This window comes from Geotrypetes seraphini, chromosome 2 (assembly GCF_902459505.1).
Source record: "Geotrypetes seraphini chromosome 2, aGeoSer1.1, whole genome shotgun sequence".
In the NCBI taxonomy this organism is placed as follows: Eukaryota; Metazoa; Chordata; class Amphibia; order Gymnophiona; family Dermophiidae; genus Geotrypetes; species Geotrypetes seraphini.
The window spans coordinates 237,999,049-238,015,502 of NC_047085.1; the positions used below are offsets into that span (position 1 = coordinate 237,999,049).

General features: G+C 41.5%; 1 protein-coding gene across 5 annotated transcripts in view; it reads right to left on the reverse strand.

Annotated features, from left to right (window-relative positions):
• Positions 1-16,454, reverse strand: part of RETREG1 (reticulophagy regulator 1) — a 131,217-nt gene that overhangs the window by 43,188 nt on the left and 71,575 nt on the right. For 3 of the 5 annotated variants that reach the window (XM_033935244.1, XM_033935243.1, XM_033935241.1), the window contains exon 2: positions 10,239-10,362. In XM_033935244.1, coding sequence (XP_033791135.1) covers positions 10,239-10,355 — 117 coding nt within the window. In that variant the 5' untranslated portion in view covers positions 10,356-10,362. Of the gene's footprint in view, positions 1-10,238; positions 10,366-16,454 lie in introns of all 5 variants that reach the window. The other 2 variants (XM_033935242.1, XM_033935240.1) reach the window with 1 other exon arrangement.

The following is a 16,454-nucleotide window of genomic DNA, read 5'->3' on the forward strand; positions in this document are numbered from 1 at the left end:
AGGTGCCTTAGTAAAAAGGTCCCTACGTTTACTCAGCTTGAAATCAATCTGGAATGTTCTGCAAAAAAGGTAAATTTCAAAATATCAATATCCTGGCCACAAAAGCAAAGTTTGAGGGGAATGATACTTTTGTGGCATAGGCAATTAAGAAAACTTAGAGGGACATAATTTTTAAAAAACTGTCTAAGTCCCCTTTTGGCCTAAGGCCCTAAACGCTGAAAGTAGCAGCAAGAAAAATGTCCATTCTCAAAAAAACGTTCAAAATGAGTTTTTTTTTGAGAATGGCCTACCTCTACATTCAGCAGTTTAAATGCCCAGACCAACACTACGTCTAACCTTAGAACACATTATCAACCCAAAAAATAGCCTAAGTCTCAAATGCCCAAAACAAGACCTTTTAGGCGAAGGAGGGGCCAGTCCTTCGCCTAAAAGCTAGATTCTGTAACCGGCGTCTGTCAAAAACAACACCGGTTACAGAATCCACCCTCCCTACCCTCCACCCCCGCAACGATCGCGGCAGGAAAGATGTCTCATATCCCCTGCTGCAATAGCGATCCCCCACGAACTGCCATGAATTGCGGCAGGAGAGATGCCCAATATCTCCTGTTGCGATTGTGATCCACCCCTCCACCCCCGAACCCCGACACAATACCGGCAGGAGGGAACCCAAACCCTCCTGCTGAGGCGCAAGCCCCACAACCTTCCCACCCCCCCTTAAAATACAGGCAGGAGGGATCCCAGGCCCTCCTGCCCACAGCGACCCCCCCCTAAAATACAGGCAGGAGGGATCCCCCACACATCCGCCCCCCCAAACCCCTGAATGCCCCCCCCCCCGGCACCCCCCTCACCCCCTCTGCACTTACATTACATTAGCCGGATGGACGGGTCCCAAGCCCATCCACCCTGCCAGGCTTGCCATCCTCCGAATGGCGGGCCCTGGGCGCCTGGTCCAACCAGAGGGGCTCATCAGCGTTTTTACGACGGAAGCTTTCCGCCGCCTGTCTTTAACAAATTTTATATCCAAACCGCTACACTACATATGTTTTTTGGTAGACTGGATTAACACCACCTATACATATACACTCTATATCTTTTCAAGGGACTTATGCATTAGTTAGACTGGTCTACTGAAACTATTTCCTGACTTCTATTGGCCAGCATCCTAAAATAGAAATTTTCAGCTGGCACTCTGTTTAATTGTAAACCGTTTTGGAATAAAACAGTATTGAAATGTTTTAAATAAAATAAATAATTCTTATTTTTTTTAATCAACAGGAATCATGCTGCCACAATCCAATTCATGTTCCACCTGAGCTAGAAGCTGCTACACCTCCACAGTTCCTCCTGACATACCCCTGAGAAACTGCATTTTTAAAGTGACAGTGGATTGTCAGAATCTTCTGAATAAGCATATTCACTAAGCACAGCACTGAGATTTTACTTTCTCAAAAACTCTTGCAGCAGCAAACACAAAGCAGTAATTCACAAGATGGTTCTAATACCTTTTTTCTGCACTATTAGAATATCAGAAATATACAAGTTGAAGAGGCAAGGGTCCCCTTATTAAGATAGATTACACCTGTACTAAAGCACTGAACAAAGTGTGTATTATGTGGCAGGATGCCAGATTTGTCTTCCTATGCAATTACAGGAGGAACACCTTAGGTCCAAAACCTGTCACTTCTTTCTCTATAATATCAGCAAAATCTAACCCCTCCTCTTGGAGCACACCACCAAAACTCGTATCTATGCTCTTATCACCTCTTGCCTCAACTACTGCAACTTGTTTCTCACAGGTCTGCCTCATAACCACCTCTCTCCCCTTATGACTTGTATTCCACCAGTTGCATAGCAAGGGAGGGTGGCGTCCAGCATCACAGTGCCATGTGCCTTCCCCTCCACTCTTCCCCACTGCTTGAGTGCTCTCCCCCTTCTCCCCCAGCTCCCTTCTGACGTGATGTCCTGGTTCCGTGATCAGGAAGTGACAACGTGAGCAACAAGTGGAAGATGTTATTAAGACATGGGGGAAGCCTCTGCTTGCCCTAGATCGGTAGCATGGAATGTTGCTACTTTTTGGGTGTTGGCCAGGTACTAGATTGGCCCCATGAGAACGGGATACTGGGTTTGATGGTCTAACCAAGTAAGGCTATTCTTATGTTCTTATGCTGCTCACACTGGTGAACATTTAAAGAGGTATGCTGGGGGGCAGACAGGAGGAGAGGCGCTGACCCCCCTCCCACCGTGAAGACAGCCTCTAGGGCAATCCATCCCTCCTTAGTACATCACTGTCTACATTTGCGAACTCCAGACTCCGTTCATTCTCTCTTGCTGTGCCATAATCTTGGAACAGAGTCCCTGAATCACTAAGCTAAGCTCCGTCCTTGTCTGTATTCAAATCCAGGCTTCGAGGTTGCTTTTAACTCCTAATCTCCACTGTAGGGCATTCATGCCTGATGAACTCCCCAACCCCCTACTTGTCATGTTTTTCTGTTGATTCGATTGTAAGCTATTCTGAGAAGGGACCGTATCTTGAATGCTCAATGAACAGCGCTGGGCACATCTAGCTTCCTCAGGAGATTATATATTTGTGCTCAACCTCACGTGCACAGCTTAAATCTCAAACGGACATACCCACAAAATAGTGCAAAATTGGAAAAATCGCATGCTTAAAGCCACATTCCCCCAGCGATATCTCTGCAGCCCTTCCACCACTTGAAGCCACATTCCCTTACAGACGTCTCTGCAGCTCCTCCACACCTGAAGCCACATTCCCCGAGTGACAGAAGTAATCGTATATCAATTTTAATCAGTGAGAAGCATCATTTTACAGAGACATAAAGGGCAACCAATAAGTTAGAGGACAGGTGGTAGCTTTGCATTGGATTAACTTAATGTCAACTTAACAACAACAGAAATAAAGATGTCACCTATAACTTGATGTCTGGCCTTCATTTCTGTTTATTCAAGCGGAGCCACACAATAATCGCTTTCCTCTACTGAAGTAACTGCCATATTGAAAACAGCAACAAAACAAAGGGACTGGTTTTCTAAATCTGTCTTTTACAGCATGTGATGGTGGAGTTACTTTACAGCAAGATTCTTAAAATAATAATGCATAGTCATCTCCTAAGCCTCCCTGGGGTACTGCGTCCAACACCACCTCTGGTACAAGCTTTCTAAATGACGTTCTTCCTCGGTGAATTAGATAGAAATAGGATCTTTTCATTAATAAGGCACATTCTGAAGAGTGGCTGGGACTGTTTACTTGCAGACTAAGTGGCAGACGTTGCTACATCTCTAATAATGTGTGGCATTGTAAAGCGACTGCATGAACCAGCGCTTAATTGTTCTGGCTTTTCAGATGCAGGTTATTCTACTATGGAGTGATTCACAGGGAAAACATGGAAATTGCAGGTGGGGTACAGTCTCTCAAAGATCAGGAATCCACCTCAAGTGCACCTATTAACTGACAACACTCTGCTGAAACATGTGACCTTGCTAATGTCATCTATTCCCTAAGGCTTATTAACTGTAGTCATCTATTCCCTATCTCTACTTCAGGAAGCAGGTGAAAGTGCAGCTCGTCTTCCAAGCCTTTAATGGAAAAAAAAAACAACAAAACAGCTACATAGCTAATCTCACCCACACAAGGACCAACACCGGCTGCAAATACAGTACTGTAACAAGACTTTGCATACGCACTCCTACCCAAACTGAAATTATGTCCATGCACCTCTCTTGCTCCATGTGCAATCTTTCCTTAGAAAATAGGGGTGACTAATCGACCTCCTGTGACTCTCTCATCTGTCTTGATCAGGGGTTCTCTACCAAGTTTTCAGGACATATCAGATCAGTCAACTTTTCATACTATCCACATTGAATAAGCATGAGAAATTTATATGCATCGTTTCCCTTGTATGCAAATTAATCTCTTGCATATTTGCTGTGGATATCCTGAAAACTTAGGTGGCCAGATGTGTCCTGAAGACTGAGCTAAGAACCCTTGGTCTATGTTTTACTATGCACATGTTGACTTTGTAAACTACAGTCGACTCTCAGTTAACCGGCACCCATGGGGATTGATAGATGCCGGATAAATGTAGTTTCTGGTTGCTTGAGAGTTACTGTTGAAAATAGGCCTTACTAATACTATACCGCAGGGGTCTCAAAGTCCCTCCTTGAGGGCCGCAATCCAGTCGGGTTTTCAGGATTTCCCCAATGAATATGCATGAGATCTATGTGCATGCACTGCTTTCAATGCATATTCATTGGGGAAATCTTGAAAACTCGACTGGATTGCGGCCCTCAAGGAGGGACTTTGAGATCCCTGCTATACCCCATACTATGCTGCACCATAAACTGTTCCAGACATACTACTGGACATATGGTAGGCAAAGCGTGGGCATACTCAGGTGTGGCATGCCAAGTTTACACTTAAATTTCTGCCAGAAATTGATTTTATTTTAATTTAAAGTATTACAGTATTTCTTTGATTTTTTTTTTTTTTTTTGCTGGTTGCTTGAGAGCTCTGGTTGTTTGAGTTCCGCTTAACAAAGAATCTACTGTATGTATTGCTATTGCTTATATACAGATTTATTTTATTGTTCAAAAATTTTTATTGAAAAGCTTTTTATAACAAAACATCTAGACAGAAGAATATATATCTCAAAACATTTGATATTCTTAACATAAGCAAGGGATACACTTGTATCTTAAACATAACCCATCCCACCCTTTTCCTACATATAGAGAATGTAGTTCCACGCATACCAATACACACACACATACATACCCAGTCATCCATGACAATCAAATCTTGTTACTTTCTACAAATTCTTTAATGGGCAACCATACTTTTATCAAATCTTGCTTTTTTATCCCTTTTTTCCACCAGAATTGAAATGACAGTGAAGACGAGTCTTTCCGTGTTCTCAAAATAGACTGAATGGCCACAGCTGTCAATGTCGCTGCTAATCTTATATTATTCTTACTTATATCTATAGAAGTACCAAATAGGTTAAATATAGCTCCTGCATATGTTAAGGGTATATTCACAGATAACAAAATTTGAACATGACTCCAAATCTGTTGCCAAAAGGCATGTACTATTGGACAATGAAAAAGCATATGATCCAACGTTCCTTTTTCACTCTTGCATGTCCAACACAAAGGAAAGTTTTCAGCATTAATCTTATTCATCTTAACAGGGGTCCAATTAATCCTTCTTATCATGAAATATAATGATTGTTTCATTGAAACTGATTGACAGCATCTAATACGCTTAATTAGTATGAGATTCCACTGTTCCTCAGATATCGACGCATTCAGTTCACTTGCTCATATGTCTTTTAGACCAATTATCCTTCGCCTTTGTTGTTCTTGATTCCACTGTTCCTCAGATATCGACGTATTCAGTTCACTTGCTCATATGTCTTTTAGACCAATTATCCTTCGCCTTTGTTGTTCTTTTTGGACTAGAACTTTATACCAATTTGATGCCTCATATCCTAGACACATAATACTTTTGCATGTCGAAAGAATACTTGGTTTGGACAGTTTCAGTTAAATCTCTGAACAACCAATTGCATGACAAAGTTGTAACCACTTAAAGCTGTATGTAAATTTAATTTGATGACTATCACGTAATTCCAAAAAAGATTTGAGTTTACCAGATATCATAACATCATTCATTGTGTAAATACCCAACTTCATCCACTCTTTCCACATCAATTGCTTGCTATCAATACGAATGTTCTTACTTCCCCATAATGGACACAGATGTGAACTTCCAAACGGGTTGTCCATGTTGATCTAACTCAATAGGCACCTTTTGAGCGGAATTTATAATAGGGTTTGATTTAAAATTTTTAGGTAGTTCAGTTCCTATAGAACAAATCTTGCCCCAGAGTGCACCAGCTTGGTAAACTAAACTGTTCTGGCATTAGCCAACATATGGCTTGTCATAGAATAAAAGCACAATGGTATTTATAAAAATGTGGAAGATTAACTCCTCCATGGTCTCTGGTAAGCTGTAAAGTTTTAAAGGCTCTCCTTGACTGTTTATTTTGCCAGATTAATTTACTAATCTCCTTGTCCAAATCTTTATACACTGATGATGAGAAGTAGATAGGAATCATGTTCAAATAATACATAATTACAGGAGCTATGGTGATTCTAACAGTTTTCAATTCTACCCCACCAAGATAGCCATTTTGGCGTTAATTTCTTTACTAGATCTTTAACAGTAAGTATTAGTTTCCTTTCATTTGCTCTAATAGTTTTATGCAAAGAGGAATGCACCTGTATATCCAGATATTTAAAACCCTCTGTTTCCATTTAAATGGGAAGTCTTTAAAAAGATCTTTGACACTTAACACATTGGCTGGCATGCGCTCTGATTTTGTCGTTTATCTTATACCCTGAAAACATTCCAAACTCATTTATAACATCAAGTAATTTAGGAATAGATTTAGAGGGATTCATAAGATACAGTAGCACATCATTTGCATATGCATTTAACTTGTAAGTTTTAGAATCATATGGGACACCCTCAATCATGGAATCTTTATTTTGATGTGCATCACCTTAGGTGAACTGCTTCAAAAGGGTGGTAAATAAATCCTAGTACAGTAAAACTATATCAGAAACAGAGCTAATATTAGGTCAGTGCATACAAGGCATGCCCCTTAGCCCAGGGCCCCAAGTTTACCTGAAGCTGAATATATAGACTGCTGGTTAGCTTTGGAGCCCTCTGCTAAATCTCTACCTTGGGACTCAGTACGTTTAACACTGACCCTGACCATAAACTGTGCATTCTTGTGCTGGGGTAGATGTAACACTAATCCCCCGGGCTTTACTGAATTTAATTTATAGATCCATTTTTGTTTAAGGAGGAGCGTTTTTAAAATTTCCTTGAACAAAAATGGGGGATTGAATGGAGAATTAGAATGGGCTTCCCTACTTTAATCGTGATGTCTGTGGCAATGTCGTCAAGAGTCAGCTGATTTAGAGGAAGTTTAAAAAGGCAGAGAAAAAAGCCGCCGCCATCTTGACACATTATAAACAATTGGTCAGGTGGCGATGGACTGATTGCGGTGAGTGCTGCTATAAGGAAATAAGATTTATTAAATGCACTTGATAGTAACTGCCTCTTTTACAAAGCCGCACTAGCAGCTACCGCGTGGCAACAGCCCCGAAGCCCTTTAAATCTCTATGGGCTTCAGGGCCCTTAGTGCAGGGCAGCCGCTAGCACAGCTTTGTAAAAGAGGCCCTAAGTTTTGATTTATTCTAGGGAAACGATCCTTGATAAAGCGTTAAACATGCAAAACATGTCGGATCTGAGTTCCCCCGATCATTATAACTAAGATAAGTAAAAGCTTTTGATTAACCTAATTGAATATAGCACTTTAAGGCACTTTCAAGCACTTTAAATATGTAAGCTAATACCAATATTAGATATACAAGAGGACTGGTGAGGAGGCAACACGTTAAGCTAACCGTTGTGATAAACATTTGAGCGGCAAGTTGTGTTTCTGAGGTCCATAAAGTTTGAGAAGAACAGTGAAGAATTTTTTTTTTTTTTTAATCTTTATTAATTTGCAAAACTTATATAAAGTGCAAACAAATATATGTTCAGATATAACATATAACAGCACTTGTACTTGAACAATATACTAAAACAAATTACCCTATTCCCTCCCTCCCTATCTGGATGTGTGTAGAAATCAAAGAAAACCAGGAATTAAGGATTTAAGTTCCAATTATTTTTTATTGAAGAATGAACATACACAAGAAAGACATTCGAGAACAATCAAAGTTCACAAAAGCCAGAGAACATGAATTTGTAAAACATGTTTCCAATGGACCCCATAGTTCTTTAAACCTTTTATTGTTTCCCAATTGTTCTGCATTCATTCGTTCATACAAAGGGCTCCTTTTACTAAGGTGCGCCAGCGGTTTTAGCGTGTGCGCTAAATGCTAACACCTCCATAGAGCTGGCGTTAGTATTTTTGGTTTAGCGTGTGGTTTGCGCGCTCTAAAAACGCTAGCGCACCTTAGTAAAAGGAGCCCAAAGTGTTTCCCACCGAAAAGAAAAGTTTAACCTATCAGTTCTTAGTTATCAGTAACATGGCCACCCCCGTCATAATCAGAAGAAGTCTACTTTTATATGTGTCGATTGGACTCCTAGGTCTCAACAATGTCCCAAATAAAACCACGTTATAAGACAATGACATAGAGACACCTAATACCATATTAATTTTACCCCAAATCGATTTCCAAAAATTGAGTATCAATGGACAATAAAATAACAGATGATCCAGTGTCCCTACTTCAAGATGACAGTGCCAGCATCTATTAGACTTTGAATTATCCAACTTTTGCAAATGAACTGGGGTCCAAAAAATTCTATATAACAAAAAGAACCAAGCTTGTCTCATAGATGCTGACGCTGTACATCTCATTCTCCAAGTCCAAATCCGTGGCCATTGTGTAGCAGAAATATGCTGCTTTGTTTCTATACTCCAAATGTCTCTTAAGCCAAATATTCAGATATTAATTTGTACCACTTAGCGGCTTGATGCCCTTGAAAATCTGTCTGGAAACATAGATCCGGCAAGCTGTACTGATTTTTTAAGTTGCGCCAGTCAGGGAACCCTTTCTGAATGGCTTGCTTCAAATGCAACCATTTATAACCTTGAGACTTTGATATACTAAATGATTGTTGTAATTGTAATAAATTTACCATTTTCCCATTCAGAATTACATCATTTAGAGTACGAATGCCTGTCTGCAACCAATGTTTCCAGAGGATTTTAGACTCGCCAATTTGTATCTTGGAGTTTAACCATAGGGATTGACACGTAGATTGTTGTATTGGAACAGGAGTTAAGGCATCTATAAATTTTAATGTATTCCAGGTTGAATGAAAAATAATATTGTCCTTGTATATTCTAGGAAGCTTGACACTCAAAATATGGCTAAGGTGTAATGGGGCCATAAGATGACTTTCCAGGATCAACCAATCTGATAGATTATCCATGAGTTCAGGAAGGATCCAAAACATACCCTGATGCAAGATGATATTTGTAAAAATTTTGAAAATTTACCCCTCCCGCCGATTGAGATTTTTGCAAAGATACTAAGGCTATTCTAGAAGTTTTACCCAGCCAAAGGAATTTCATAAGAATCCCATTCAGTTTTTTATAAAAAGAACTCTGAAAGTAAACTGGTAACATACTCATTTGATAACAAAATACAGACGAGATCATTATTTTGATGGTCTGGCCTCTCCCCCACCAAGAAAGATGTAATGACATTTCTTTGACTTTCAACAATAAAGATTTTTCATTTACTATCATTGTATCTTCCAATGTTTTTTGAATCATTATACCCAGATATTTTATTCCCTATTCCTTCCAAAGGAATGGGAATGGATCAAATAAACCTTTTACACAATGTACATTCAGTGGAAGAACCTCTGATTTACTCCAATTTATTTTATAACCAGAAAATTTGCCAAAACGATCAATCAATTCCAGTAAATGAGGGATAGTTAATTCAGGATTTTTCAAATGAAGCAAAATATCATCTGCATAAGCCAAAACATTATACTGTAATCTCGACCTGCATATGGAATTCCCTGTATCTCCTTTGCCAGTGAGAAGAATTAAAAACTAAAAATTAAAATATTATTATTACTTGGGAGTAGAGGTGTTCATGAAGCATATGTGATCCCAAGTTTGACTGGTATTATAAGGACAAAACATCTGATTGAGACTCTATTACTATTATGATACAAATTAAAAAATTATTTGTATAAATATATATTTATAGTTATTAATAGCTTCTATTGGAAGAGTATACATATTCATTAGGGATATCCTAAAAACCCAATTGGCAGGTGTTCCTCCAGTACAGTTCTGAGAACCACTGGCCTATCTCATTGCTAAACCTGTGTGTAAAACAGAAAATCCAGCATCTCAATGAAACTATATAGCATGACCACGCCTGCCTACTTCTCTCAACTCGCATCAGACACATGCAACAGGAGACAATCCTTTCATTATGAGGACCCCTGATTAGACACTAATTTCATTTTGATATCTTAATCTGCTGAGAACAAAAACACACAGGCAGAATACCCATGTTTAAAAATAGTGCTGTGGTGTGCTTCAATTTTACATGTTTGAAACTCTGAACGCAGCAGGACAGGAGAACGGCTGGCTTTTGCCACCTACCTTGCAAGGGTTCTGCTGTTTGAAGAGAGAGAGCTCTTGCAGAAACAATGTGCAGCTAGACCAGGAATTTGCAATGCTCTGGCTGAGCCTTGGCCTGCAGTGTGGCTTAGAGTCCATCACCTCCCTGCTGAAAAAAATTGAAACAGACAATAAACAAACAAACAAACTTTAAATACACTCAGCTCAGAAACAGCTCAGGAGAAATCTGAAAAACAAGTGTACAGATTAGCATTCCACTTATACTGATTGACAGCAGAAACACCAGGCAGACTTCAAAGCATCGCCTCGTGTGCTTCCTGACTTTAGCACTGACTCAATCTCTCTCTAGCTCTTTAATTTCTGTCCTTATTGTATTCACATTTTCCTTCACGTCCATTTACTATATGTGCCCTCTTTGCTGAAACCTCTTTTCAGCTGTTCATGTTCCCAGATATGGTTTCTGATGAGCATGACCTCTTCAAAATGGTAGCCCTTCCCCGTCCCAGTGCATCTTGGGCATTCTTGATGAACCATTCAAGTCTTTATCTGCTATCATTTACTATGTTAAGACAACAAGCTATTGTCCTACAATTTGATCTTTTGGCAGCCTTTGACATCAGACTATTCCATCTTGTTAAATATGCTATGTGAAATACTGTAGATATAGCTGGAAGAGTATTTGCTTGGCTAAGGGGGTTTGGGGTAAATAGAATCTATATATCTAAATTTATGATCAAATTTGTAGAGGGCTGAAAATGGACTCCCTCGTGGGTCTCCTTTATTCCCAGTTCAATTCAATGTTGTTATGAACTCTGTCAATACATTTCTGGTTAATCTGGAGGTAAACTACTAAACATACACAGAAATTATTCTGCTCATACCTGTCAAGCGTAAAACAAATTCAACATGGGATGTCTAGGTTTGTATGGATGCTTTTGAATTATTGTCACGAAATCATCTTAAGCTAAATGCTGAAAAAACAAAAAAGTTACCTGGCTAGGAACATGCACTTGAAAAATGAAACATGGTTCTTGGCATTTCCTCTGATCATACGTTGAATTTTGAATATCATATTGCACACCAGACCAAGCAGATTGTCTGGAAGCTGAGGCAATTTCACAGAATATGAAAATGCTTCTTTTACCCAGTTCAGTTTAATAGTCCACACCTTAATAATTAGCAAATTGAGCTATTGTAATTCATTTTATGTTGGTTATTCAAGGATGTTATGTAGGAAGCTGCAGAATACTTCATCTATGGGAAAGAGCAACTCCATTATTGAGACAACTGCATTTAGAAGCATGAACACTGTTTAAATTATGCATGTTAATATTCAGTATTATTAATGGTTTTGTGCCTTTGCCATTCACATTGATTTTGTCATTTTCTTTCTCTGGGAAGTCTTCTTTCAAATGATCAATTAAAGCTAAATAACCTATCTCTTGATGGTATTAGACATAAACATGTCCACTCTCTAATGATCCATTACCATTATGTTCCTGGGCCAATCAGAGACTTAGGCCCCTCTCCAGCGCATCCCAGGAGGGGAAGACCCACCATTTTGTAAGAGGCGGGCCTGCCAGCCAGAGCGGGTAGGCGTCCTTCCAGCTAGACTTTGTGAATAAGGTAGGGAGGGGCGGGGGGCAGGAAGTTGGGAGGGGGCGCTTGGGTGACAGTGGGAGGGGAGTGGGCATCTCTCCTGCTGTGGGGTCGGGTGTGGGTAGTAGTGTCGGTGGATTGTGCGATGAAGCAGGAGAGAGTGGGCATCTCTACTGCTGCTCTTCAATTTGGAGTTTGGTTGGTTTTTTAAAAATTTGCGTTGGGGGGGTCTGAGCTGTCAAACCTTACTTTCCTGTCAGTGCCAGATGCAAATCAGCACTTAGGCACTGATCAGAAAGTAAGGCTATGACAGTTCAAACCTGTCGGCAAATTTTGGCTGCAAATGTGACACAATGAGGCAATATTAGAGAATCACTCGTAATACTCATTTTAATATTAATGACCTCGTTGTACTACATTTGCATGGTAGTATCGGAGACTGGTAGGAAACAAAAAAAAAACATGGTAAGCCATTTTGATAATCTGCTGCTAAAATATATGTACACTAAACCGTCTGGAACTGATTTAGCGAGCATGTTAAAGGCACATTTTAGTTTTGAGAATCTTCCCCTGAGTTATCTTTTTTTTTTTTTTTAACTTGAAAATCTTTATTAAAAGTTTTGTATTATACAAGCAAAATAAGGATATCCAGGCTCAAGCACTCCATAGTATTGAACAAAAGACAACAGGCTCTGAATTCACAATACAGCAAGAAGAAAACATCATTGCCAACCAGATATCCCCTGCAATGAATCACAAATCCCCCCACCCCTCCCAAGTAAACTGAAATATACAGAGTGGACACCTCCCTGTTGTTCCTTCAGGAAGTTATCCCTACAACAACAATCCCCCCAAACCCCCAGCCCCAGTAAACTTAAACCAAAGTATCAATCTTGTCCATAATAACAGTCCAAGTTCGGATAGATGAAAGGTAGTGTCCATGACGTTTAGCAATTGAAAGTTCCATGGTACACAATTGATGAAACTGCAAATACCATTCTAACATAACAGGTGCCTCAGATCTTTTCCAGGATTTAGCAATTAAACATTTAGCTGCAGCCAATCCCCACCTGCGGAGCTTAGTTTGCCAAGTGTGTTCACCCACATTATGTAAGCCTAGTAAACATTCCACTGGCACCAACGGGATCACAACTTGCACCAATTGGGATAAACAGCCAACAACATGTTTCCAGAAGATTTGTAAAGGAAGACAGTCCCACCAAATATGCAAAAAGGTGCCAACTGCCCCCCCCACATCTCCAACACATTGCAGAGGAACTCGGAAACATTTTATGTAACCTAGCTGGGGTATAATACCACCTGGTAAACACCTTGTAGGCATTCTCCTGTATAAGAACACAAGAGGATGCCTTACCCACCTCAAGACATAGTTGAGTCCATTCCCTCTCCGAGAAAGAACGCCCCAGGTCCCGTTCCCAAAGCCCTTTGTATTTAGGGTGAAAGACAACTGAGCCCCGAAAGTATTGATAGAGAACTGAAATGGGTTTGGGCAGGTTACGAAGTGTAAGCCACAGATGTTCCAAGGGAGCCCTTGTCTTAATCGAATCCCCAGACCAGCCCTGTGTTTGAATAAAATGTCGGGTTTGGGAGTAAGCTAAAAAATCCCCCTTAGGTAAAGCTGCACTCTTCTGAAAAGCCTCAAAGGACACCAGGATCCCCCTATGAAGGACATCCGAGAACGTCCGGAGTCCCTGACGCTCCCAGCGCTGAAAAACCGAACTCTCCCCACCCGCCGGAAAAGATGGTTCGTCCCCCAACGCCCCCAGCAGCGAAGGCACCAGCCCTGCTCCCCATTTCTTCCGCGTCTCCCACCATATCCGCAAAAGGTGTGTCAAAATAGGGTTTCTCAAAGTTCTAAAAACCACCCGTGCAGGTAAAGAGGACCAAATCAGGGTTCGTAAAACCCGGGTACCCATTAATTGCTGTTCCAATTGTACTACACTCTTTTGTTCCGCTATATCCCAATCCAACAAAATTCGTAATTGTGCAGCCCTATAATACCAGAACAAATTGGGAAGTGCTCGTCCCCCAGACTCACGGGGCAGCCACAGACACTGACGAGAGATCCGAGGCGGTTTCCCCTTCCAGATAAACCGGAAGAACAGAGCATGAAGTTCTTTCAACACCACAGTCGGGAGCGGTATAGGCAGTGTTTGAAAAAGAAATAATAAGCGAGGCAAAATATTCATTTTAATAACCGCTATCCGTCCCCACCAAGACAACCACAGCCCAGACCACCTCTGCAAGTCCACTTTGATTTGTCTAATAATGGGGGTATAATTCAAAGTGTACAGCTGAGACAAATCCCGAGAGATATAGATCCCCAAATATTTCAGCGCCCCAGAAGCCCAACGAAACGGGAATCTCCCCGACAGTCCCCTCTCTTCATCTGCAGTCAAGGTGATCCCCAACAATTCCGACTTATCCAGATTAACCGTAAAGCCGGACACCAAACCAAATTCAGCAAAAATGTCTAACAAGATAGGTAGGGAAAGTTCAGGGTCCCGCACATATAACAAAACATCGTCAGCAAATAACGCGAGCCGATGTTCCTGAGCCCCGATCCATAAACCCCTCATGTCCGGACGTTCTCGTATGTGGATAGCTAAGGGTTCAATAGACAGTGCAAACAAAAGCGGAGAGAGAGGGCACCCCTGACGTGTACCCCGTTCGATTGAAAAAAAGTCTGTGTAGTCCCCATTCACCCTAATAGTCGCCCTCGGTGACCGGTAGAATGCCTGCACCCAAGCCAGAAAGAAATCCCCACACCCTGTCCGCTCCATGACTTGCCATAAAAAGTCCCAACCCACCTGATCAAAAGCTTTCTCCGCATCAACTGCTAAGAGAGCTACTTTGTCCAAATTGTGCTGCGCCTCCCAAAGAAGATGCAACGTTCTTCGGATATTGTCTCCAACCTGACGTCTCTGAATAAACCCCGATTGATCCATATGAATCAGGCTAGGCAAGCACTTCCCCAGCCTGAGGGCCAAAACTTTAGCTAGAATTTTAGCATCGGTGTTCAATAATGAAATGGGCCGGTACGCCCCACAACTAGCAGAATCTCTCCCCGGTTTAAGCAATAGTGAGATACCCGCGTCTCCCATTGATGGCGGTAGTGAATTCCCCTCCCTCACCCCATTAATAACCCGTACCAATAAAGGAGCTAGCTGGACCCGATACTGTTTGTAAAAACTATTAGTGTACCCATCTAAACCCGGGGACTTTCCCAATTTCAGCCTGGTGATAACCCCCAATACCTCCCCCAAGGAAACAGGACTATTAAGATATCCCATATCCGAGTCTCCCAGGTGTGGCAACGTCACTTTATCTAAATATGCCTTGATAGAGTCCAATTGTACCCCTTCCACTTTCCCATATAATTTGGTGTAGTAAGAAAGAAAAACCTTCTTAATGTTCCCATCCGTACACTGCATTTTCCCCTCTATATCCCTAATTCGGGTAATAGCTGTTCTAGCTTGTTTCAATTTAATGTATCTAGCAAGTCGCGAGCCCGCTTTATTGCTGTATTCATATATCGTTTGGCGTAATCTTAGTCTATAAAAATCAATCTCTTCCATCTGTATAAGAGAAAGTTCATGTCGCGCTCTCAAAAGCTGTGCAAACACTTCTGGATCAGGAGAGCACTGGTGTTGCTTCCCCAAAGATATCAAGGTCTCCCGCAGGGATATAGTTCTCCGCTCCCGCTGTCGCTTAAGGCGCGCTCCCCATTTAATAAAGACCCCACGAATCACAGCCTTAAGGGCATCCCACAATATGGAGTCACCCACCTCCCCATTATCATTGTCATGTAGATAATTGGCGATAGCCTCTCCCACCTCCCTGTCCACCTCTGCATGCTTTAACAGTGATTCATTTAGCCTCCAAAAGGTCCGATGATGCCCCACATCCCAATAGCCTTCACAAGCTATCCAGACAGGCGCATGGTCAGAGATATGTATAGCTTCAATTTCAGCAGTTCTGATTCCCCCCCATTGATTACGATGAGTCCAGATACTGTCAATCCTAGCATAAGAACCATGAACAGATGAATAATGGGTATACGACCTCTGGGAGGGGTGATGCAAGCGCCAACTGTCGATCAAGCCCAAGGAGGACATCAGGGCAAGAAAAGCCTTGCGGGAAGCTCGGGACGAAGATCGAAGTCCTCCCCGGGAGTGATCCAGCAGCACATCTGGAGTGACATTGAAATCCCCCCCCAAATATACAGACCCCCTAACAAAATTGACTAAATCATCTGCAAGAGAACCATAGAAGGCCGCCTGACCTCCGTTAGGACCATAAATGTTAATTACAGTGATAGTACGGCCCTGTATTGCACCCTGCAGAGCCAGACACCTTCCCCCAGAATCTCTAAACACCTCCTGAACTGTAAAACCCAAGCCCTTTCGGATAAGAATTGCCAGTCCTCCCACCTTCTTAGCAGACTGGCCACTCTGATGCGTCCATACTTGCTCAAAGTAAGAGGACCGCAAGACCCCCACATGTCTGGGCCTCAAGTGGGTTTCCTGCAACATACATATATCCCACTTTAATCTATTCAATTCACGATATACTATACTACGCTTACCCGGACTGTTTAAACCGTTTACATTCCAT